The sequence below is a fragment of the Pteropus medius genome, unplaced genomic scaffold, assembly GCF_902729225.1.
Source record: "Pteropus medius unplaced genomic scaffold, Ma_sr-lr_union100, whole genome shotgun sequence".
Taxonomy (NCBI): domain Eukaryota; kingdom Metazoa; phylum Chordata; class Mammalia; order Chiroptera; family Pteropodidae; genus Pteropus; species Pteropus medius.
In genome coordinates, this window is record NW_024351729.1 from 16,070,603 (window position 1) to 16,096,430 (window position 25,828).

General features: G+C 35.7%; 2 protein-coding genes and 1 long non-coding RNA gene across 11 annotated transcripts in view; 1 reads left to right on the top strand and 2 right to left on the bottom strand.

Moving 5' to 3' along the window:
- The window catches only part of LOC120587603 (uncharacterized), a 7,675-nt gene extending 3,401 nt beyond the window's left edge, over nt 1–4,274 (bottom strand). The window contains exons 1-2 of the long non-coding RNA XR_005649034.1: nt 3,735–4,274; nt 1,766–1,864 (exon numbers count right to left, since the gene is read on the bottom strand). This is a non-coding gene — a long non-coding RNA (uncharacterized LOC120587603). The remainder of the gene's footprint in view (nt 1–1,765; nt 1,865–3,734) is intronic.
- Nucleotides 4,227–21,080, top strand: RPE (ribulose-5-phosphate-3-epimerase). Of its 4 annotated transcripts, XM_039844671.1 has the most exons (7): nt 4,276–4,407; nt 5,073–5,103; nt 11,817–11,896; nt 16,244–16,383; nt 16,656–16,790; nt 17,347–17,433; nt 19,105–19,571. In XM_039844671.1, the coding sequence occupies exons 4-7, from the start codon at nt 16,246–16,248 to the stop codon at nt 19,225–19,227; spliced, it is 483 nt and encodes a 160-aa protein (XP_039700605.1). In that variant the 5' UTR covers nt 4,276–4,407; nt 5,073–5,103; nt 11,817–11,896; nt 16,244–16,245; the 3' UTR covers nt 19,228–19,571. The 4 variants fall into 4 exon arrangements, with proteins under 4 accessions (XP_039700603.1, XP_039700602.1, XP_039700604.1 ...); XM_039844669.1 differs by lacking the exons at nt 5,073–5,103; nt 19,105–19,571 and adding an exon at nt 18,139–18,165 and having other exon boundaries at nt 4,227–4,418; XM_039844668.1 differs by lacking the exon at nt 5,073–5,103 and having other exon boundaries at nt 4,259–4,418; nt 19,105–21,080.
- Nucleotides 20,927–25,828, bottom strand: part of KANSL1L (KAT8 regulatory NSL complex subunit 1 like) — a 121,160-nt gene continuing 116,258 nt past the window's right edge. For all 6 annotated transcript variants that reach the window (XM_039844666.1, XM_039844661.1, XM_039844664.1 and 3 more), the window contains 3 exons: nt 24,690–24,802; nt 23,361–23,514; nt 20,927–22,494 (listed from right to left, as the gene is read on the bottom strand). In XM_039844666.1, the coding sequence (XP_039700600.1) occupies nt 22,264–22,494; nt 23,361–23,514; nt 24,690–24,802 (498 nt within the window). In that variant the 3' untranslated portion in view covers nt 20,927–22,263. The remainder of the gene's footprint in view (nt 22,495–23,360; nt 23,515–24,689; nt 24,803–25,828) is intronic.

The following is a 25,828-nucleotide window of genomic DNA, read 5'->3' on the forward strand; positions in this document are numbered from 1 at the left end:
TTGACAGTTTACATTAGAAAACTATTACATAACTTCTAAGTGTATGAAAACTCATATACATACCTAAATTGGTATGCAGGGGATTGGAGTGTGTGTGTGTGTGTGTGTGTGTGTGTGTGTGTGTTTTCTAGTCCTCCAGCTGAAGTCAAATACAGATTTTTATTACATTGCAATGAATTTAAAATACATCTGTACGCTTAAACTTTGACTATGATGACTATAGAAAGTATACGTATCTATAGAGGAGACCTACTAAACCCACCCAAATCACAAAGGAAAATTATTTTTCTGTTAGAATTGCTTATTAAATAGGCATTGTTTATACTGTGATTTATACTTTCAAATATAACTTGGGGTTTTGGTTCCATTTACTGAGAGAATGAACAGATATATATGAGTTAAAGACAATGGACAAAACTAAACATTTTAAATCTAAAGCTTCAGAAAATAGAGCTTCAGAATATAGAAGCTTCTTTTATGTTTTACAATATTTTCAGAACATTGACGCTTAATGCTGAATTAATTCTTGAGTGCAGAAATATATATATAAGTGATTTTATGATTCTAAGCTGATGTATTTTGCCTGTTTAAAATTATGCTGCTAAATTAGTGTTAGAGGCCTTATGTTTGGTAATTACAAGTGTCTGGGCTATATGAGTCTCTCTATATGTGTGTGCTTTGTTCCAGTGTCTTGATTCTTGATTTAAATTCTCTATGTATAATTGTATCAAATATTTAAAAAGTAAAAGAGTCAAAGAAGATTGTTAAGTATCTGACAAGAACCCTAAATACCTTTATATTTAAAAATATTGGGAAGTTTTCAACATAATTAGGAGTCTGCCTTTTAGCTTGACTCCTTCACTCTAGTGTTATGGAGGTCCTTTGGAAACTTTTCCAATAAGCTAAGTATTATTGTACCTTGTGAAAAATCCTCCCCTCTGAGAAGCAGGGCCTTACAGAGTGGGAATGTTTTCATACTGGGACTACTGAGATTTTGCAGATGTATGCATCTGTTCCATTTAAGGTGCCCTTAAATGTGTTGAATGTAATGTGTTGAATGTTTATGTGTAATTGATAAGTATCTATATGTATGTGCATAAGATTGTCACAATATGTATTCTCAGGAATACTGTTGCCTGGAGTTTGAAGGAATAACTATTTTAAAAAAAACAGTAGAGGAAGATTCAAAAAAATTCAAGATATTTAATAATTTTTTGTAATGTTCAAAATATTATTGAGTATATGACTAAATTATTACAAATGCTAATTGTATTGATAATACTAGTCATTTCTTAAGCTATGATGCTTAATGGTATTTTTCTTGTTCAGAGGAAAATTAAAAGACACCTACTTCCCATGTAAAAAAAAAAATGAACTCAGCCAAGAGGTTGATTCTTCTGAAATTAACTTTTGAGAGAAATTGTAATAAATGTGTATTATCCATGATAGTGGGTATAGATTTATACTACTCAGATTAATTAAAGCAGTTCAAATCCTGGATACAGCATTTTCTATAGCAAAACATTTTACTTTTATTTTTCAGTATTTGCTGCTTTCTATATTTCTATTAGATAAATAATTTGATTTTTCCAAAAAAAAGGAACTGGATTGTTGAGTGCACTGGGACAAGGCAGCGTCAAAAGGCATAACTGGGCATGGCAGTGTTGGGGGCAAAAAGTCTGTGGTGTTTGGGTGTCGGGCTAGAAGTAACTGGTTTGCTATTTCAGCCTTCTAAGAGTACCTAAGGCAGGGTGACATCTCCTACCTTCTTTAGTATCTGTTCCTTTAGTCAACAAAGAACATTCTCCACTCTGCTTTCCAACTCCAACAGTATCTGAGAGGAGAATAGGTTGTGTATAGGGACCTACAGGAAAGAAAGGCTCATTAATAGAATCACAGTCCAAAACACAAATCCCCTTCCTTGAGGTTATACAGGATATTTTTAATAGTCTCCAGAATTTGCTTCTATCACACCAAGTCATGCCATTGCCCTGTGACCTCACACTTCCAATTCCATGGCCTTGTCCTTGGCAGTGAGTAGAAAGTCCCACTTCCTCATTTAATTAAATGAGCCTCAACTGCAGCAATTCAGAAACAGTTTGATTTGACACTCAGGAGAATAAAAACGAGGGCAGAATGTATTTGGAAAAGCTTAAGACAAATTTACTTATATTATTTTAGGATTATTTAGCATTACAGATCAATGTACCTCCATAGTATTTTTTAAGAGTCACTGTGACTGCAGGATGAAAATCCTTTATTAGCCATTTTATAGGTAAAAAGAAATGATTAATCAATACAGCCAACTTCCCTCAGATGACTATGAAGTTATGAATACTGAATGACCAAAGAGCATGGAAAAAATGCATATGAGTAAATACTGAAATGTTTATGAAAGATATTTATGAAAGATATTAATTCTGTGTTTGAATATGCACATGTAATAAAATAAATTAAAAATATTTAAGATGCCTGATTAAGTTTCATTTCTCATTTCATAACATAGGGAATAGGTTAACTCATTCAGGAAAGTGTTCTTTTTGTATCCCTGGGATGTGCTTTGATGTCTCTTCTCACTCCCCTTAGTCTAGCCTGAGCTCACCCTTCACTTAGACACCTCCAGTACCTCCCTCCAGCCCCAACTGAGTTCCATTTTACTCATGCCTTCCACACTTAACTTTAAAAATAAAGCAGAACAGGCATTTTGAGAGACAGATACCCCAGCTTGATTTCTCTGCCCAGGTTATTACCTGCTGGAATGACTGGTAGATTTACCAGGAAAAACGTTAAGGACCTAATTGTCCTTTCAATGTGGCCAAAACGATCATAAGATACAAGTTACTACCAGTTTTGTCTTTTATATAGAGTACAAATTGCCAATCTTTACTCTCTAAGGTATACTCTTGCTAAATCCATTTGTTTCCTCATGTGGTTGTATTTCATGTATTTTCCTGACTCAGTGACCCCAGACACATTTGGGAGAGAGATAGACACTCTTACACCTCTTCTGGATTACGTCTGAACAGTAAATAAACATATACAATTTGTCAGTGAGCATTCCAGAGAGGGAAAAACAAAAGAGAAGAGAGGAGGGCCAGAAGCATAGGAGAGTAGTAATAATCACCATCATTTATTTCTGAGTTGCAGGAATAATGTGTTGAGCTCATTACCTGGATTTGCTTATTTAATCCACACAACCCTAAATGCTGCGCACTTTTAACAGATGAGGCAGGGAGAGGTGACTTGCCAGGCCACTGTGGACCCCATGAACAAGATTCATTTCATGTGAACCCTGAGAAGGAATTATCTGCTGAGATGGAACCCCATGATCAACAGAGGACCCAAATTTTATAACAAGAGCCTAGTGGCCAATTGCTGACAGGAGCTTTTCAGGTGCTCTGTATTCCAGGTAGAAACTCAGATGGAACTGGAGGCTTCCCACATTGTCCTCTACTTATTTACTCAGGCTGAGTCAACTATTATAATGGAGTTCCCGGCTACGATTTTTGAACCATGGACTAAGCCCCGCCAAGCCCAAGCAGAACTGCTCCATAACAACCAATCAGGATGCATAATCCTGACCAATCAGAACTACAAGGTTCAGACCAATCAGAAGTACTGAATTTGGATACCTTATTTACATAAGCCGGTCCTAATTGGGAACCAAAGTGTGAACTTTCACTATAAAAGGCAGCCTCCCCTTGCTCTCAGTAGAACATAATTTAGGTAGTTACCTGAGTGTTTTCTGGTGTGCAGATCCTTTTGCTCAAATGCTTTTTATTTCTTTGTGTAGTTTGAAATTAATTTTGTTTTGTGCCACCCAACTAGTATTTGACAGAGTTAGGATTCCACCCTAAGTGTGGCTCTTCCAGCTCTTAAAGAGTTCAAAGAGCAATAAGGAGCAAGAGGTTTTTGGTTTGTGTTTAAGGGTACTAGGAACTGGAAAGGAAAACGATGGAGAAAGAAAAAGTGAAGCGAGCCCAAGAGCTGAGGAAAGGGAACAATAAGGAGTGTAAAGCGGTAAAAGATTAAGAAACCCCTCGAGTTCTGAGAGGACCCTTAAAGGCCTCTGAAAAAAAGTCAGAGGAAGAAGGAAAAGACCTTTAAGCGAAGCTCCGCCCCTATGCCCATCCCCCGAGAGAAAGCAGGACTTCCTCTTCGCTGGGCAGCTACTTCCGGCGGAATCCGGAAGACTCTACGGAGAAGAGGCGGGGCCCAAACTACGCGACCAATCGGGGCGATGCCTTCGTCTTTCCCGGGGACTCGTGGGGTAACTTGCTCTTGGGAACCAGCACCATGGCGTCTGGCTGCAGGATTGGCCCGTCCATCCTCAACAGCGACCTGGCCAATTTAGGGGCCGAGTGCCTCCGAATGCTGGACTCTGGGGCCGATTATCTGCACCTGGATGTAATGGACGGGTAACTCCGCTGGACTCGGGTCGTGGTTGCCGCGCGGGGCGGGATAGGCGCACCCTTATTGAATGCCTGTTGGGTGCACGGCGTCCTTGTACCGCGGAGCGCCTCACTCTGAATGCGGTAATAGAACTGGAGCGAGGCGGAAGCCTTGGAGGCTCCCGGTGGAGTGGAGCTGAGGTGACATCCTGAGCCACGAATGCGTCCCAACCTCAGCCTCCTCCCCTCCCCCGTGCGTAACGTATGGTCTTTTAGCACTTAGGACGCAGAAGCGACCTTAAATCTCTAGGACACGTTTCTCATTTTCAGGTAGAGAAACTGAGGCCCAAGGGGATAGGCATGACTTGCCCAAGCTCATATAGGTAGGTAGTGGCAAAGCTGGAGAAGCAGCCTTATGTGATAATGAAGAGTTTGGCACCTGTAGTGAGATTGTCTGAGTTCTGCCATCTGCTGGGATTACCTAAGACGAGCCACTTAAACTCATAGTTTTTTGTTTCATTAAGTGAAAAATGCGAGTAATAGAACCTACCACTTAGGCATCTTTGGAAGGTGAAATGGGGTAGTACACGTATAGTTTACAGTGCCTGGCATATAGTTACTTCTTTAAAATTGTTAGTTGTGTCGTTCGAATTTTGATTTTCCTGTCTATTTTCTCTTCAGGCACCCTGCTCTTCAGGGAAGTCAGTTTTTTGTAAGTAATTTTTAAGCACTGTAGTTATAGCACATACTCAGTACTGTTTGGAATCAGAATGATGCTGGTTTCTTAATTTTGTTATAAAATGATGAAACAAATTTAGGGAAAGCAGTAAGAATCTCTCAGAGTTACTCAACCTTGTGACAGAGCTGCAACTTGAGTTATCAGTTTGCCAAGAAATTTTCTGAGCCCCACTGATAACTGGCCATAAAATCTTAACAGCCATTACCTTGGGTTAGGATAGAAAAATGAATATATTTTAAGTAGATAAAATTTCTATGTGTCTTCATGCAGACTTGCAAATCGTGTATATTCAAAATATCATTTCTTTTTAATGCTATTTCTCTTAAAAGAGTTTTGCCTTATCTTTTCTTTGTTCTGTGTAGTTAAATCTGTCGTTTCTCTTTTGCATTCCACTCGGTTACCTTACTGGTATGCCCAATTGATAATGTAAATCTTGACCTTAGAGTACTCTTGAGAATTCTCGGCTAAGTGTGTAAGATTAGTAAATATTGCCTCTCCAAAACTCAATTTTTAGTTTGCTGTCATATGTAATTCTATTTAATATTGTTTTTTGACACCTTTGTTTGAAAGCCCTGAACTTTCACAGGTAATATTACTGAATGGAGTGTGTATCTCAGAGATGGGTAGCAACATTTTTGTATTTGAGACTCAGAATGAGACATAAAATTTTGTGTGAGACACCTATGGGTTTCAGGATAGAATTGGCTACATTTATATGTAGGAAATTTATTTGACATAGAAAGTAATTTGGTTTTAATAAATAAGTCTTGTACCATGTTTGAATAATTGAGTGAATGGAGAAAATAATTTTGTTTCAGTTTACAAAAGTCAGAAATGTTAACGATAACTATACTAAATAATATTTATGAGCACTTAACCGTTTATGCTTTCATGCTTTTGACCTTAAGAGGTTAGTACTGTTGTCAACATTTGACAATAAGGAATTGGATGCAAAGAGATTAAATCACCTGTCAGTGGTTTCATAGCTAGGAAATGGTGGAGCCAGGATCAGAAACGTGCAATAGCTGTGTTGTCTCAGAAATTAAATGTCTTCTGTGAGTACTGGGCTTATAGAAAGACTATGTAATTCTCTGTCCTCAAAGAGCAATTAATAATTTATACACTTTTATTTATTACATCTCTCCTGCTACACTATAAGTTCATTGAAAACAGGATCTCTCTGGCTCAACTCTATTCTCTGCAGATAAAGCACCATGACAAGCTTAGTTATAGTTGATTGAATGAATGGAAAGGCTTTATAACCCTGAGCTTAAGATAAAAAAAATTTTCAAAATTTTTATTTTCCAATTAAATTTGACATTCAATATTTCATATTAGTTTCCAGTGTACAGCATAGTGGTCATACATATGTATAATTTATGAAGTGATCCCCCTGATTAGCACCCATCGGGCACTATGCATACATATTACAGTGCTGTCGACTGTATTCCCTATGCTGTACTTCACATTCCCATGACTATTTGTATCTACTAATTTGTACTTCTTAATTCCTTCACCTTTTTCATCCAGCCCTCCACCCCACTCCTATCTGGCAGTCACTCATTTGTTGTTTCTATGATTTCGTTTCCATTTTACTCGTTTATTTTGTCCTTTAGATTCCACGTATAAGTGCAATCATGTGGTACTTGTCTTTCTCTGTCTGACTTATTTCATTTAGCATAATACCCTCTAGGTCCATTCATGTTATTGCAAATGGTAAGTTTTCTTTTTTAATGGCTGAGTAATATTCCATTGTATATGTGTACCACTTCTTTATCCAGTCGTCTCTTGATGGCCATTTAGGTTGCTTCCATGTCTTGGCTATTGTAAGCACTGCAGCAAACATAGGGGTGCATATATCCTTTCAAATTAGTGTTTTATTTTTCTTCAGATAAATACCCAGAAGTGGAATTTCTGGATCATAAGGTAGTTCTAGTTTTAGTTTTTTGAGGAACCTCCAAACTACTTTCCATTGTGTCTCTATCAATTTGCAATGCTACCAACAGTGCACGAGGGCTCCCTTTTCTCCACATCCTTGCCAACACTTGATTTTTGATTTATTGATGATTGCCTTTCTGACAGCTGTGAGGTGGTATATCATTGTGGTTTTAATTTCATATCTGATGATTAGTGACCTTGAGCATCTTTTCACATATTTATTGGCCGTCTGTATGTCCTCTTTGGAGAAATGCCTATTCAGGTCTTCTGCCCATTTTCTAAGTGGATTGTCTGGGGTTTTTTTGGTATTAAGTTGTATGAGTTCTTTATAAATCTTGAATATTAATCCCTTATCAGATGTATCATTGACAAATACTTTTTTCATTCAGTAAGCTGTCTTTTCATTTTGTTGATGGTTTCTTTTGCTGTACAAAAACTCTTTAGCTTGATTGTAGTCCCATTTGCTTTTCTTGCCCAAGAAGATATATCAGGAAAAATATCACTAAGCAATGTCAGAAAGTTCATAGCCTATGTTTTCTTGTAGGAGTTTTATCGTTTGGGGTCTTAAATTTATATCTTTAATCCATTTTGAAAAGTATTTTTTATTGACTCCTTTCCCCCTTTGCCAAGAAATATCTTGATTTGAAAAATACTAAATTCTACGTACACCATTTTAAAATCCTTTCCCTTTTAAGTATCACAACTTTTTGAGCTAAGAGCTATTTTTATTCCCCTTTTGCAAAGGAGGAAATCAGCTTAGGGAGGTTCAGCCACTTCCTGAATGTCCCATCAGAAGAGGTAGAGCCAGGCTGAGCTGCAGTGTCTCTTAGGCCAGGGTTACGAAAGCAGGGGTGTGGATTACCTTTCTCGAGGTGGCCAACCACAGTTTATTTTTGCTCTGGGTACTGCCTCCATGCTTTTTTCTTTCCTGGCCCCCTTTAAAAATCTTCAATATTACACTGAGTTTGGATGTCCTTGTTTTCTGGTCCCCTACTCTCCCATTGAGGCTCCTGTTTCCCTCCTTATTAAAATTGAATGTCTTCATCTTAGGAACAAGTTCTGGGAACACTGTTGGCAGGGGTTACTAGTATGATTAGATATTTGAAACAAAGGACAAAGTGGAAAAGAAAATTGGAAAGCATATAAATGTGTCATGACAGGACAGTGACTGGAAGTGTGTTGGTCCTTCGTGTGGAAATAGAGCAAATGAGCAATTTCTAAATTAGTTACCAGGATTTAAAATTGGAGAGATTTCACGTTAGTACTAGATTTTTGACGTGAAAAACATCCAAAGATTTGCCAGTACTGGGCCCACCGTTTCACAATGCCAGTCTGGAGCTGAATGGCAGCCACCATTAGCTAGGCTATATGTTCTTCATTTCTCTCCTGTCTCTATCTATGCTGTTTTGCTCTTCCATGATACTTGCCAACTCTTGTAGGCATGAGTTTGTGATTTCTAATTCACAGGAAGTGTTTTCTGGTTACAGTGTGACATTTTATATCACTCTTTGCCTTGTTGGGGATCTGATAAAGGTCTTATTTGTCTGAAATAGATTACAGGACAATTCTAAACAAAGCTTAGGGTTGATGATGGAAGATGATGAAAGATAAAATAAGTGTATCCCTGTGTTATAAATAATTGTAGTTTAGTTTTAGTAAGTTCTCTGGACAAAAAGGAGGCTTTTTTATTGCATTTATATTTTGCAGACTTTACTCCCAAAAGTTACCTTCAAGAAAAAAGAAACAGTAATGTAATAACAAAGCTGACTTACTTGCTGAAGTTTTTCTTTAGAGTAAAATAATTTTTAAAATGTCTCTTCATTAGAGTGAAATAATTTAGTGTTTTCCAAGCTAGGCACTTGTTAAGACTAGATTCTCAGGTCCTGTTTGGTGTCAGTAGGCTTGGAGTAGAGCCTGTAAATCCTTTTGTTGTAAGCTCCCATGGTTACTGTTGTCAGGCAAATTTGGGGTCACCCCGACTTCATGCCTGGGTTTGTAGCCTTTTTAAAATTATGGCTTAGCTATAACTTTTGGTTTCTTCTGAGTATATTGGTGCATTTTTGTTCTCCCAGTGTGCTTGGTGCACCTAGTGCATTGAATTGATCTTCAGTAGCACAATTTGTTATATTTTGGGGGTCAGTAGCTTTATATAATCTGCTTGTTTACCAATGAAATTAAAAGTGTATTATTTTCTCAAGCTATGAAGTTTATTTTTTGATTATGTTTATTTTGATAACAAATGAAACCTAAATTTGAGACAAAAAAGTACAGGCATACCTTGAAGATTCTGTGGTTCTGTTCCAGACCACCATAATAAAGTGAGCATCAAAGTATAGCGAGTCATTTTTTTTTCTGGTGGAGGGTCTTGCCTTTGGTTTGTTTTTTTAAAAAAAAAAAAAGGCAACACCTATTGAGTACAATAAAGCAAAGCACAACAAAACAAGGTATGCTTATACTTCTAAAGCCACACAAAAAATTAAAAGAATAGTGAATGAAATATAAATCTTTCAATTCCAGAGTTGTATAATATTCTATAAGCCTCATTGCCTGCTTCTCTGACCCTTACTTCCAAGTTGTAAGTAAACATAACAAGCCTCTTACCTGTTACCCTAGCTGTCATTGTTCTTAGGCAAAAGGTAGAATGATTTCCTAAATACTAAAACCCAATCTCCAAGGGCCAGTTTGCCCATGAGTGAAAGTGTACCCATCCACCTTATCAGTCCCTTTCAGATGTGTTCTGAATCCTGACCCCCCTCTCTCTTGTCTGTCACCCTCACCTGGACTTTATTTTTCTGTTAATTATTAGTTTGTTGGTGGAGAGGGAGGTTAGCATAGTAAAGAGCTTGGACTTTGGAGCCCGGTTGCCTGCATTTAACGCCTGCCTCCAGCGCTGTCTGGTTATGTGACCTTGGGCTCTTTTCCTCATTTGTAGAATACAGTTAATGTACTACTTAGCTCATAGAGTTGTTGTGAGTTTTTAATGAGTTAACATGGAAAGTGTTTTAGAATGATGCTTAATCCATATAAATTTTAATTTTTTATTAACACACATTCTGCTTGTCTAAGCTTAAAATCTTAAAAATGGTTTATTCTCTCCTTCAACTCCCCACATCTCGTCAATTAACATATCCAATCACTTATACCTGTCCTCGTTTCCATTCTTACTGTTCCTTGCCATTTGCCAACACCTCTTCCCTCCTGTTTTCAATTTACTGCACAGTCCATTTTCCTACCTTATTATTTGCATCTTATTTTTTATTTGCTTCTTGGTTTAAAATCTCACTTTATATTTACAGCAAGATAAAGTCCAAACACTGAGCCTGGCATTTGATACCCTTACTGTGACACACAGTCTGCTTTCTCCCTTTTTCACATTAGCCAAGCTAGTCAACACCATCTTCCCCTTTCTTTGACTATAACTTGCTTATTTCTGCCTTTGCTTAATTTCTTTTCCCACCTGTACAAATCCTTTTGTTCTGTAAATCTCGTGATCTTCCCCCCTCTTTTAAAGTGCAATACTGCTTGCCTATGGAACCATTTTACTTCATATTTGCCTACTTGTTGTGTATCTTTTCTTGCAATCCTCATATAGGTTAATACCTGTTACTTTAACAAGTAAAGCCCAGATTTTAGTGGCTTAACATTATGAAGTTTATTTCTTATCCATAAAACAAATAGTTCAGTGTGAATATCCCTCCATGCAGAAATTCAGGGTCATAGATCCTTTCCATCCTGTATGAGAGCAGAAAAGGAATACCACTTAACCTACTGAGCTCTGCAGTGACACACCTCACTTTAATCTCACTGTCCATTGACGAGGACTAGTCACATGGATATAGCGGGTGTTGGGAAATGTGGTCCTTCGCTGCATTGGCTTCGTGCCAACAACTATACTATAACAGTAGTACATGAATTCTGGTGAGTCATTAGGCATCTCTTCCAAATGAGATTGTAATCTTTTCTGAGCTAAGCAAGAACTCTCGCATAGTTTTTAAATAAAATACAATCCTCTCTGAAGTACCTAGCATGGTACTTGATAGAACACAAGGACTAACTGGAGTAGGATAACAGTTAAGTACTTTGAGTCTGATACCTCGAAGACTTAATTTGAATCCTGCCCCCACAAATAATTAACTGGTTGACTTAGGGAAGTTATTTATCCTTTGCTCTTTATGTAATAATACATCTGCTTCAAAAGGCTGTTGTGAAGATGAAAGGAATTATAAGGTACAATACCTAGCATATTGTAAACCCTCAGTAAATGGTGGTTTTTAATACACACAATAAGCTTCTTTATTGACAGTCTTTAAGAAAGTTTAAATTGTCATTTAGTGTCCTGTGATAGAGGTGGATTGAAAGTAGCCACAGGCAGCCTGTGACAAACTAGGACTTGAAAAACCCATATTAACTAGAGTCCAGAACTTCTTTACTGGTATGTGACTTGGGCAAGTCATACAACTTCTGGGGTTTTGATTTTGTCGTCTTTCCATTTCTGCTTGTCAATGATTGTGAATTATAAAGTTCAATCATGTGTCATTATGATTTGTTCAAATATTAAGGAGATAACTGCTTTATAAAGCCAAAATTATCCAGATATTTTTAGTATCGTTTAATACTGATGTTAAATATTAAATTGAAAAATAGTGCAATCACAAACAATCCCATCTACCCCCATCAGAATACATATTGAGAAAAATACCGAAACTAATTGAAAACATTTTCAGAGTAAGATTTTGTTTGTCTTGTAGGCATTTTGTTCCCAACATCACCTTTGGTCACCCTGTGGTAGAAAGCCTTCGAAAGCAGCTAGGCCAGGACCCTTTCTTTGGTAAGTGGGTGTTATGCCATCTGAAGCTAGATGTGTTCCTCAAGTAAAGGGAAAATAGATGGTTGATTTCTCAACTTCCATTTTTATCTAGAACCCTTTTACCCTCTCTCTCTGTGCTGGGGCTTTATTGGTTGCTTATAATAAGCTGAACTCTTTCTGACTCAGGGCCTTGGCACTTTTGCTAATCTCTTTGTCTAGAAAACTATTCACTTGGCTAGCTCTGCCTCATCTTTTGGCCTCAGATCATTTGTCATTTCCTCAGAGAGGCCTCTCTAAGCACCCTATCTTATATTAACTATGCAGTTATATCACCTTTTGATTTTTCTTCTTAGAACTTCTTCAATCTGAGGTTATTTTGTCAGACTATAAATTCCATGAGAGCATAAATTTTATCTACTTTACTATGGTTTTCCTAGAGCTGAACATAGACACAGGATTGGGGCTCAATGTAATTATTAAAGGAATGTATGAATTGATTGATTTATGGTGTAGAAGCCAATTTCATGCAAATTGGAGCTTTCTGCAGGTGGGGCCTATACATTTTCCCACTTCATTGTTGTAGGATAATGTGGATTAAGATCACATAATAACCTAAAAGTTACTTTTCATGGGACATTAATTAGTTCACATGTCGTTCTTTTAAACTAAATTAGATCCCATCTGATCTCGGAAGTTTAAGCAGGGTCGGCCGGTTAGTACTTGGATGGGAACAGGAACATCCAGGAACACTAGGTGCTATAGGCGTAAAAAATAAGGATTGTAAGCCGACAAGGTCCTTGCAATCTGTCAGGTCAACCAAGGGTTGTGTCACCTAAAAAAATTTTAAAAATAAAAAAATAAACTAAATTACCAGTGCCTCACTTGCCAACTCTTTGTGCATTAGTTTCTAAGTAAAATTAACCATATTGCAAGTTCTCAGTAGCCATATGTGGTTAGTGACTACTGTATAGTAGTGCTACTATGGAACATTGCCATTATTGTAGAAAGTTCTGTTGGACATAGCCTGTCTATAGTATTCATCCACTTTGCACCAAAGAAAATGTACATCATCACCTAATTTACGTGTCGTGAGGGTAATAGTGTTCCACCAGCATGTTCACCATTTTGAAATTTCCAAATGATGGAATATAATTCTCTGATTATTTAAACTTATTTTTTTTTTACTACATTTTGGAAAATGAGTTATCCAATATAAATTTGTTCTTATAACTCAGAGGTGGCTGAAATAAATAGCATTGTTTGCCCCAACTGTAGAGTAGTCATAGAGTCCTCTACATCTGGCTCGGTGTGGATTTAAAAACATATTTTTTTTCTTTTCTCTCCCTTTTATTTGGGTTCCTAGTGTCAACTCCTCACTGCTATTTGTGTCCCCTACTAACAGTGCCTCTCCTCTTACCAGCTCTACTGCTATTACCACACACAATCTGCTTTCTCTACCTGCGTTTAGTTTATTTGCTGGTAAACTTGCTCATCAGTCTTTCTAGAAGCGTGTCTAAAATAAAGATGGATGGACTCCACGTGCTTTATGTTTGGGCTTTATGTCTTCTTTTTATATTAAGAAGCATTTTGTTTGTTTAATTCTTGGCTGTAGTTGTTGCATAATCGATACATGAATATATTTTAGGAACCAAATTACAAGTTGTATGCAATACTGCTAATGAGTTATAATCTGCTGGTGCCCCAGCCCAAGTAAAGGCAATGGTATTGAACTATATAAGTAGTCATTGCATTCTTCATTGTGGTTTGTTCATAGTATCCTTGATGACACAGTGCAAATTACTGATTTTAGTAAATCTTGATCCTGGAATGCATGTCTTTTTAATACTTTTTGTGACAAAGTGGGAAGTACATATAAATCATCTCTGCTGCATGCTGGAGGCTGATGGTTTTCTCAAGAGAAACCACTGGCACCATTGTTTGAGTTATGAACTAAACTAGCTGCTTTTTTATGAACACTATTTTCACTTGAAAGTACAACTAATGGAAAAACTATGGTTATCAGACTTGGGTATTTTACTGACATTTTCTTTAACAGTAAGTTAGCCTTCACTTCAAGGAAAATACTAATTAGTTTTTGTTGCCACTGATAGAGCTTGCAAGTGAAGATTAGAATTTTGGAAAATGTGTATCTACTGCTGTGAGCTTGACAGATTCATAGCACTTAGAGCTTTTTTGTTAAGATCTGTAGTGCTATAATATGTGATTTTTTAATAGTATATAATGAAATGCGTCACTATTTAGAAGACCTATGTAATTCAGTGAACTAGTACTTAAAAGATTCATTCAAAGTATAAGATAGACCGATGGGTTTTAGTGTAAAAAAAGTACAAAAAGTTCACTGGTAGAATTTACAGATTCCACATGGAAGCTAACCTTTATAAAAGTACCACTTGTCAAGTTTTGGTGTAGAAATAGAGGAATATCCACACTTGTCTTAGAAGACAATGTATTCCCCCTTTTTCATGTAATTTTCTTCTTTCATATAAAACAACATATTGCAATAGATCTAATGCAGAGCACCTGTGAGAATACAGATGTCTTCTGTTAAGCCAGACATTAGAGACTCACAAAAATATAGAATAATGCCACTCGTCATTAACATATAATAGGTTTATTATTACTATTATTTTTTAAAGTGGACCAAGAAGTAGACTTTAATTTTTTCTTAAATTGAATTTAATACAGTAAATACTAATAAACATATAACCCACATTAACACCATTTTTGGGAGTCTTCAGTAATTTTAAAGAATGTAAATAAGGGAAGCATGATAATAGAACAGTTGAGAATTGCTCACTTAATATGCTCACTACAGGCAAATTCACTGAACCATTCACTCCCTGAACACTAGAGAGTCTCCAGTGAAGGTGCTAGTGGTTACTGCGTGCTAAAGATTGAATGACATAGCAGTCTGGTAACTTAAGGAATGAGTAAACTAGATATTTTAAAGCATATTGAATTTTCCTTGTTTATAATACAAAGAAATAAGAAACACAAAAGAATATATCTTTTAACATATTCTATTTTTGTGACCTTCGTTAGTTTAGAAATATAAGCTTTAATCTTGGCTTCATTAGTCAAGTGGTATACTCTTTTCCTGACATTTTTTTCAAAGCCTTACTATATTTTATCATCTTACGTGAGTTCTGATACTAGAATTTTTTTTCTTTAATGTAGTTCAGCTATTTCAGAAATATGCTTCCTTTAGCAAAATAAACAACTCAAAGCTCTTTCACTATCGTCATCCGACACAGGAGTATTTACTGTTTTCCTTCTTCACAACGGTTATTTCTTGATTTAGCCTCTTTTAAGCTGCCCTCTGCTTCTCCTTAAAGGTTATTGTGTTTTAAGTCATGATCTTCAAGAAGCTCATGCCCATTTTAGCCAACATTTATATGATTCAAGCTTTAGAATTAGGATGCATGTCAGACTTCTTCTATTAACATGTCCTTCCCCCTCAATCCGTTCCTCCTCCTGTAGTTTTCTGCCTCTCAGATGAAGGTAGGTGTGTTCTGGTTACTCAGGCCCCAGTCCTTGTACCATCCTGACTCCCCTCACACCCTCCGCATCTGATCCACAGCAACTCCTTTTGGTTCTACTTTCAGAACATACCCAGAATCCCACCACTTCCTCCCATCTTCTGCTGCCATCATCCTTCCTTACCTAGATTATTGCTATGGCCTTCTAAGTCAGATCTTGCCACTTCCACACGCAAAATCCCGCAGTGTTTTCCCTGTCTCATTTGGAATGAAACCTGATGGCCTGCTGAACTTTGTACTGTCCTGCTTCATCCTATGCCTCACTGATCTTATTAACTACCATCCTAGTGTTTGTTGTATTTACTTATCTTTTTATGGTTCGTCTCTCAGACTAAATGTAATCCCCATGACAGCAGAGATTTCTGCCTGTCTTTGCTCTGTTTCTAGGACCTAGATTAGTTAATGGTGTGGCAAATGCTCAATAAAATATTTGTGAAGAGAATCAGTTTATTTAGCTTTCTTATTTTATAGATGAGGATGCAAGTCTCCATAGATAATGACTTTTTCAAATTTTTTAGCATGGCATTTCCTGGACTTGGACCTAGGTTTCCTGATTTCTAGTCATTACTTTTCATATACAACGAAATATGCTTATTGTGGAAAAATACATATATATCCTTTTTGTAAATGAGTTAAATCAAAACCTTATCTTCAGGATAAAAGGCTAGCTATACAGAAGAGTAACTATTTAACAATTATTTTGATATCAGAAGAGTATATGTGCAGTATCAAAAACAGTAGACTTCAATAATATGAGCCAGGTATTTTCCTTTCAGTAGTATTTAAGAGATGTGTCTTTTCTTTCTAGACATGCACATGATGGTGTCGAGGCCGGAACAGTGGGTAAAGCCAATGGCTGTAGCAGGAGCCAATCAATATACGTTTCATCTCGAAGCTACTGAGAACCCAGGGGCTTTGATTAAAGACATTCGGGAGAATGGGATGAAGGTGAGGTCAGCAGTGACAGTAGTGTTTTATACTATAGGAAGATTTGGTGGAAGACAGGAAATGATAGGCAGATAAGACCTGACTTAGGCAGCTGTTCTTCAGCTAGAAAACCAGAGGTTAAGTATAACTTACTTTTTGTGTAAGTATAATAATGTGTAATAATTTTTTTGAGTATTACTTAAGAATAGACATTTCTATTGAACCTGATACACCACAATAATATAATGTGGAAGTAATTATTAATGTGATGTAGCAATTTCTCTCTGTCACAGGTTGGCCTTGCCATCAAACCAGGAACTACAGTTGAGTATTTGGCACCGTGGGCTAATCAGATAGATATGGCCTTGGTTATGACAGTGGAACCTGGGTTTGGAGGGCAGAAATTCATGGAAGATATGATGCCAAAGGTAAAAGAAATATTTTATTCTGGGGTGAGGCTTTTATTGTGTATGTTCATTCAGTAAGCATATATTGAACCACTTGCATATTTAGACACATCCTGTTCTGAAAGCGGGGAGATGGAAATGCTTACAGATCATTGTAATACAGTATGATAAATGCTGTAAGAGATTTTGATTTGGAAATTAGAGAAGATAGTACATCTTAATCTTGAAATTTTCTTTCAAATCCACTCTCTCTCTAGCCTTTAGAGCTTTGGGAGTTTTCATTGAATATTGAGGGTTTTGTCTTTGTCTTGTTTCCATGAAATATAGTCTATGTAAAGCCAGGGCAAATTGCCATTTACCAAACTGAGCAAAGCTTATAAAACTTAATCGGTTTCAGTATATTAAAAAGGAAGTTTCCCAAGTCATAATTTATTCATATAAACTTATGTGATGAGACATTTGGAGTTCTATTTTAGAGGCAGATATTGGCTATTTGTCTTTTTGTTTATTTGATTGTTCTTCCCTTCCCCCCAAGATACTCACTTTAGGAGTTATTTATGTCCTTGTGTATGCCTAGGTTCATTGGTTGAGGACCCAGTTCCCGTCTTTGGATATAGAGGTCGATGGTGGAGTGGGTCCTGACACAATCCATAAATGTGCAGAGGTGAGACTGCTCCTCAACTATGACCTAGCCCAATTTCCCATCAGATGTAATGTCCAGGACATTGTCTTGTGGGCCAAAGAGATTACCCCTACATTTCCTAAATTGCCTTTCTTTCTTGGAGAAGTATTTTTTGTTTGAATGTAGGAACTAGGAGAATAGAGACCAGTGAGTGAATATTCTAAAAATCACATAATCATTAGATAGTAAGTTCAGTTATCTGAGTAATACTGAAGAAAGTTCTTTTTGAAAAAGAATATGCAGAATGCCAGCCTTTAGAAGATTATTAAGCTCCATGGCTTTGGAATGAGTCATTTTTCCAAAGAGGGAAAGAAAACTTACCTTCTTATAAAGGGGAAAAGAATCTTATTCTTTAGAACTTAGAGATGTATTAGTTACCTATTTGTTCCTTGTAAGAACTCACAAGAGCCATTTCTGATGAAATTCTTGATCTCATCTCTGGATACCTCTAACACACTATGTAGATGAGTTTTTCCAAGTAGTGTGGGATGAGTTTTTCCAAGTAGTTAGCCAAGGTAAATGGCACTCCTAAGCTTCACTGAGAGGGCGCCAGACCTTCCTGTAGCACTGCAGGTGATTAAAGCGCATGCGGCCTGTTTTTGCTAAGCAACATGGTATATAATCTGTACTTCTAGGTTTTTTTTTTTTTTTAATAAATGCTTCACTTTTCTGCTTTATACTTATCAGAAACTTGAATGATAAATATTTATGGAAGAGGAGCTGGTCAAATGATTTGTGAGCTTACATATCCTTTGACCCATTGCGGAATTCTTTTTACTGATCTGTGCCCTTATGCTGTTCCTGCTTACATTAAGAGATGTGTTAAGTTGTAACTCTATAAAACTATTTTTTTTTTTCATTTTTATGCGGAATATTGTTAGAGATGTAGTACATTATATCATTGAGTGACAGTGTCTCATGGAGACATTTTCCTCAGCTTTAGTGGTTCTTCCAATAGTCCCCCTTCTGGTAATGAATCATATAACAGATAGGGTTTCTCTCCTTGAGTCAAATCCTAGGAAACTTAGAGATAAATTTGGACTTGAGTTATTTGCTTTTCTTTAATTTCTTTTGTTTTCACATTTAGAAATATCTTGAAAATTGTTAAGCCACCTCAAAACCATTCTGGAATGCAATGAAGCATAAGTAAAAAGACATCTCATTCTGGCATCAAAATGAGAAATTAATATTTAATGTTGCCATATTTTATGGATAGTTTCACATTTTAGCAATAATTGCCTTTTTAGACTACCAATTCATATACATAATTCAAAATTAAATGATAGGATTTTTTTTAGTAGCTCAGGAGTCATTGGTATATATTAGAAAAACCTTAATAGAGTTGAGGATGAAAGGTTTTTAAACCTTACCTAAATATTAGCAAAGATGCAGTATAACTTATTTAGGGTAATTACAAAAAAAGTCAGTGTTTTTTTAGACACATCTAAAAATAATTTCACATCCTCATTTGTTAAGCATTATAACTTCTTTCTTCATTAAACCAGATTGTTTAAATCTGTTCTTCTCAAAGTGGCTTTTATACAGTTAAAGGGCTGACTGACAGATACAAGAGTAGAACTCTATTCCACAGATGGTTTTAGGCTTTTCTGCATCTTCCTTTGAGGCATAACCTAAGTTGTTTACTTCTTCCAGGCAGGAGCTAACATGATTGTGTCTGGCAGTGCCATTATGAGGAGTGAAGACCCCAGATCTGTGATCAACCTGTTAAGAAATGTTTGCTCTGAAGCTGCTCAAAAACGCTCTCTTGATCGATGAAAACAAGGAGTTAAATGTTTCTGGTCATGAAGTCTTTTTACTGGAAAACAAGAATATTGACTACCAAATCCTATCACAATTGAGGAAGTGCTGCTTTTCTGAGCAATTATTCATTCCAGTGACTAACATCTATTTTGCAGAATGTTCCAAGAGGTTGGAAATTGGTGTGTATTGTTACTTTTTTAGTGATGGAATTTAAAGATTAGTGTGATAAAATACCATTTTTACTGGGAAACTTGATTTTTATAAAGAGTAATATGGCTGTATTAAGGTGTGTCTGAATGCCTAAGGAAGGCATGCATATTAGCTATGAAAAAAAAATGTTTTTTCTCCATTTCTAAAAAGACTGTTGTTTCTTGGCTGTTTCCTAAAAGCAGGAAAGTCCTTATGTTTTTCCTGTTTAATGTCATTTTTGACGAATAGAATGGAACTTATGAAAAATCTAAGTTTGAATGTGGCTGGGATGGCATACCATATTTTTCTTGTTCCTAAACAGCTATTTGTTACTTTGCACCTTATATTTGATATAAAAACTATAAAAACAATGGACAAAGTCCAGAGATTTTCAGGTGGTTGGTTCTAATATACAAGCATAGATTTTATCAGGGTGTTTTCTTTGTGAGCTTTGCTGCATGGGTAGGTTATTCAGTGCTTTCCCCCACCACCTCACCTTGTTCTTAATCACACCCACCATGCTTAAGGACGTGAAATAATGTTGTGCTAGCTGTGAGCAGAATGGAAAGAAAAGTTTCTATTTGGAAGTAAAATCGAGTTGAATCTTGCCTCTTCCCCTTTGTAAGTATTTGATCTTGGCAAATCAAATCAACTAACTTTTTTGAGCTTCTATTAACTGATTTATACATTGAATGTAATTATAACAACTGTGCAGAGTTGTATGAGCATTAAAAGAGATACTATTATGTATGTAAAGCTTCTACTCTTAGAATTGTAGGATAGTAGAATTTTGAGGATGCTCAGTATAAAGCTATCATTAAGTTTATGTTTTGTAGGTTATAAAGTACTTTGATATAATCTCATTAAATCAAGTCACTCCTATGAGTGGTAGGACGGGTATTTTTGTCCCCATTTAAAAAATGAAGATACAACAAGCAGGCTGATAGCATGGAAAGGGTCCTGTAGGGCATAGGATTTCTGGTCTGTACTCTTTACAAATGGAGGCCTTGGGAGTGGATTAGGTAAATGAAGCTGCTTTTATTTAACATTGTCTTATTTCCAGTCTAACTTTATTCTGTAGCAGAACCAGGTGGCTGAGGATATTCTGGAACTATGGATTTTGACCCTGAGGATATATATTTTATTAATCTAAGAAGGATCAGGTAGGCTAAGAGGTGACAAGGTACAGAGTTAATCCATAAACTAAGTATTTAAATTGCGTCCCAGATTGTACTTTGACAACAAATGTGTCAGCCATTTTATTATTGTAAATACTCTTGCTATGTAATAGATATGGCAAGAAGTAACATGACCAGTGTCATTAAACTTCTTTAGGCTATTACAAGTTTTAAGAAATATGATTTGAAAAATAAGAACATTAACACAAGCTTGGAGTAGAGCTGCTTGGTTTTTTTCTACATTACAAGGTAAAAATTTGTTTCTTAATTGTGTTTATTTTAGCTTGTTTAGGAAAGTTTTGTATTATGAATAGGTGGTGTTTAATCAAATCAGACAACACAAGGTATATAGAAATAACTTTAATTAAAAAACTTACATAGAAGATTATAATATCAGACATGACAGAAAGATTTGAGTTTATTTGCCTGGACAACTTGGGTTTGTCTGGCTTTTGTTTTCTTTTTAAAAAAATAAATGTACAGTAAAACTACAAGCAAAAATTTGTCAGTATTGAATTTGAATTTTTTTCCTTCTCTAAAGGGACTAGCATAATTTCCAATCCCTAACAAAAATTTAATGTCATCCCGAGGCTAGGCCAGATGCCAGGATTGTCAGTTAACGTGGGTACTACAACTTGAATAACCTTTTTTACATGAGAAAAAGCGATTCATGTAAATTGTCCTCAACTTTTCCATAGAAAAAAAAATAATGTAATAGCTTCAAAAGGAATTTTCCTTAATGTACACTCCAGTATCCAATATTGAAGAATTATCCTTTGAAAAGTTTTAATTCTCATTCTAGGATACAAGTAAGAAGATGCTTATTTGAGTAGAATAAGCTATGGTAAGGAATGACCAAATTAACTAGAAATACAACAATATTTTTTATACTGACAGGACTTTTCCTGTTGTTCATTTTAAGTTGATGTCTTCTCTCTCCATGAGATACATAAAATAGATAAAAACTCAAGTTGAGTTTAAAAATTGTGAGTTTTAGAAAACACCAACATTTAATTCTACTTTGCTTCTTATTCTATTAGGAGTGCACAGAAAATAACCTATGTTTAGTCCAACAGATATCAGTGATTCAAATAAAGGAATATTGTGTTATCTGGTATAGAAATTTCCATAAATAACTTCTATTGGTTAAACATGTTTTTTAAAAAATTTCCTCTCCATAGTCAAGCCTTTAGGTGTCCATTATCATTGGAAACCTGTGCTTCTGTATTTGTAATGCAGCTTACATTTCATGGGGGTAGTTCATACATGCATTTTTAAGTGGAGTGGTCACTACAGTTTTTTTTTAAACTATGTGTGTGTGTGTGTGTGTGTGTGTGTGTATGTATGTATATATGCATGGGTGTAAAAATCTTAAAAATTATTTACCCAGTAATATGATTTGAAATCAAATTGCAGCAGTTAATTTTTTGGTGCTTGTGATTTGCATCATAAACAAATGACTAGCACTTGTCTGTAAGTGAAAAGCTAGGTAGTTAACCCCTGTGGTTCAAGAAGGAAAAAGAGACATACCTTGCCTGTTGCATAAATCGCATAAAAGATTAATACGTGCAGTACATGCTCTTAACTCTGGAATTGTGACTGGAGGGATTGGGAGTTGGAGAACAGGGCTTATTTTTTCTCCTCTTTTCCATTCAATTACACAGTTTTCTTAACCTGTTTCCTGTCACCTGTTTTTTTTATCATGAGTAAGTCCTAGAGCAAAGGTTTTGTATTCTTCCATTCCATCTGCCTGCCTTTTTGGATGGCGGCTGTTATCTGGTACATTGGTACAGAAGGTTTCACCATTGAAAGCTGGGCTTGATCTTTCAGTCTGATTGTCGTTTTCATTTTGGCCTAATAAGGCTTCTGTGTGTTCATCCTTCAATGGAAAAGTCCGTCGTTCCCACCACAGAGACTGAAAGGGAAAACATGTTCAGCTCAGTTTCAACTAATTTGTTTAAATCAATGTGTCAAGTAATCTATATATGTCAGTTTTGTTGTAACTATTGTTTTGTTCTTTAACACATACAAATTTTTATTTGGACTTACATATGTACCAACTCAAAATTGTTTAGAGACCTTTGGGAATTGTTTACTCTGCCTCTTCCATGAAGAGGAAACACTACAGGGCACTGGTCTTCGTTTTCAGCCTAGGAGCACTTTGGGAAAGCCCCTTTAAAGGTGTTTTGATCTTCTACCTCTCACTTCAGTATCTCCATTTGCATCCCATTTTAACAGATACCTATTGACTTTTCCTTCTCTGAGCTTTCTATAACTTGGCTATTAATATCCGTAGGCTCCACTCTCTCCATTCTAGATATTCTTTTCCAGTACCTGCTTATGAAGAAAAAAGTAAGAACTTTATATATGTCTTCTTAGAAAACACTCCCCTTGAAGTTAGAACTATGGGGTGGCAAGTAAAAATCTCTTATAAGAAGAAGGGAAATAGCAGCTAACATTCACTATGTGCCAGGTGCTATTTTCATTAATCAGATTTGTTTTGTAATGAAACTGATAGAATCCCCATTTCCTAACTGATAAACGAGTAGGTGGAATTAAGTACTGACACGTTGCATAAAAAAGGTAAAGTGTTTGTAGTTAGTATGGAACTAGAATGTTGGAATACAGATCCTGATTCATACCCAGCATTACGTACTGGATTATCATACTGAATTTGTTATGTAATGACAAATCCTTAATTTGCAACAAGGAATTTCTACAAACAAGTATTTAAAAGGATAAGAGGCAGTTAAAAGCTTAACTAGTCAAGATTACACTTACCTTGATTTCTTGACTTTCATTTAATGAAGGTGAACCGTGTGCACTCAGATCTTGGCTCTGAAGACTTACAGCAGCACAGTGCTGACCACCGCTAAAGTCATTAGGGTATTCCTTCACAAGCAGGTCCTGTCCTTCAGCATTTTTACTGTAAGCTCTGGCAAGAAAATCAAGAAAATATTTCTTGAGTCTTAACATTTTATGAAACCAAGGTGTCACTAAATCAATTTAACTTCGTAGCTTTTCTTTAGAGCCCTGCCCAAAAGATTTTTAAAAATTCATCTGCTGATCTTCCTGATGGTATTATCTTCATATCTCAAGGACTCTTAAGTTATATTTTATGGACTTTTAAATTGTATTTTATGAAGTCTTTTGCCAAAGTATAATGTTTTTGGTTTTGTTTTTTGGCTTGTCTTTTTTTTTTTATTTTTCCTCTTGGAAAACCAAGAAAAGGCAGTTACTTGGCCCTAATATAGAGTTTCCAGAGTAGTCTATGATTATTGTAATGTCATCTGTGAAGGACTTGATTCACATTTTCTTCTGTTCTTCTGGAAAGTTAAATCTCTGGAATGTGCAGAAAGATGAGAAATCTCATAGATGTTGGGATAACTTTCGGAATAAGGATTTACAACAAATCTGGATATCTTGAGACCCAGACAGAGAAATGTGTTTTAACAGTGCTAACTAAATGAGAGATGCCCCTACACTGAAGTGACTACTAGACTTCACACGGTTTTGCTTTTTAAGTTTTTGGCTACATTAAAAAATAGTCAAATGTAAATATAAAATACCAGAGATTTTCTCAAATATATAATTACTAATGATGTTTTAGGATTTATTCCCCTTTCCCTCAAAGTCATGTTTAAAATATTTAGAATATTTGCTTTTTAGGATTTATTCCCCTTTCCCTCAAAGTCATGTTTAAAATATTTAGAATATTTGCTTTTTAGACTGGATAGTTTCCTTGAGTTTTAAGAAAAACTTTTGAAATAGGTATGTTAAAATGAGTACCAGATTCTAATAGTGTTAGGTCCACTATTACAGCACACTGAAATGACCTCGTTTTCTAGGGAGAATTATCACATTTGCTCAGGAAAGCTATTCCTGAGGCTGACAATGAGCATGAGAAATAAGTGTAGTAAAACACAGAAACTCATTTCATCACTGTGTATTTTGCCCAAATATATTTTGAGTGTGAGCTTAGAATATGCAGTGTTTCACGTCTAGTGCGCAAATACAGTATATTCTTATTTAGAGATCTCCCTTCAAACAGGATTTTTGTTGATTCCACATGGATCCCATGGTTTTGGGTTTTAAATGTATAACACTTGCCTGCTGTTTCTTCTGTGCCACTTGCTTTGCTCCCATAGTGACCATCTGGCTTGTTCTCTTGCTTCATATTTTTTGTGTCGTAAGGAAAAGACTTCATCAGAAAGATCTTCTATCTGGAATTAGAAATAAAAAGTTGTGCTTTTATCAGAAACATTTTGAAATAGGTGTCAGTTCCTCATCAAGAAAACAACAGGAAGAAAATAAAATAAATGCAATATAAATCAAGAGAACAAATGTTGAGATGAGCTTCTGATTCCTAAAAAAAGGGAGTTAAAAACTTTTTTTTAAACTTTTTTATTATTGGGTCATGTTTGAATACTTTCCTAGATTATAAATAGTCTCTTAGTACTTTAATTTTACATAAAATATTCTTAAAGCTTTATTCAAAAGTCTGTATTGATTGCCCATTCTGGAGTACAGTGTTCTAGAAACATTAATATTAAAGAAAAGTTAAACTGAGATAAATGAGAATTAATTTAATGAATGACTTATCTGGAGTTTTAAGACGGTTGTAGTGTGGTTTTTTGTTTGTTTTGCCTTTTCCTTTTGGTTGTAGTGTTTTAAGAATTTGGGTTTTCTGGATTAGGATCATTCTGAACTAGGGAAGAGTGCATTAAAAAGTAAATTTTGGTAGTTCAAAACACAATCAGTGAGTATAGAAAGATTGTTACAGAAACAAAATGTCTTACATAATATTGCTTCTATAGGCCATCACTTGGAATTTGGTTATATAATATGTTCTTGTATTAATACATTTTACATAATCCCTTTCTTGCAATTTCAAAAAATCTTTAAAAATCCATTTTCATTCATTTGGTGACATAGCCTGATCTGAAATAATGTGAGGCTTTTCTACTTTCTATAAGTATTTCCATGTAGAAACATTAATACTTGATTAGGAGAACTGTCTTATACTCCCTATGTGTATTACATGATATATGTACCACATTGTTTTTCTAAAGTCCAAAATTTTTCTAATTCAAAATCAGTTTGTGCCAAGATTTTGAATATGGTAGGCTTGAATATTAAGACAATCTCCTCATAAAGGAAAATATGACTTAATACTGGGAATGAATATAGAGATTCACATAAATTCACAATATTTTAACAACTAATATAATAAGCAAACGGTATAATTT

Bases quoted from the DNA above. Each gene is read 5' to 3' on its own strand.
- RPE (XM_039844668.1), top strand. From the start codon at position 4,297: ATGGCGTCTGGCTGCAGGATTGGCCCGTCCATCCTCAACAGCGACCTG. The intron at 11,897-16,243 runs GTAAGTGGGTGT...TTTTCTTTCTAG, and splicing joins AGGCCAGGACCCTTTCTTTG to ACATGCACATGATGGTGTCG. The intron at 17,434-19,104 runs GTGAGACTGCTC...TACTTCTTCCAG, and splicing joins CAATCCATAAATGTGCAGAG to GCAGGAGCTAACATGATTGT.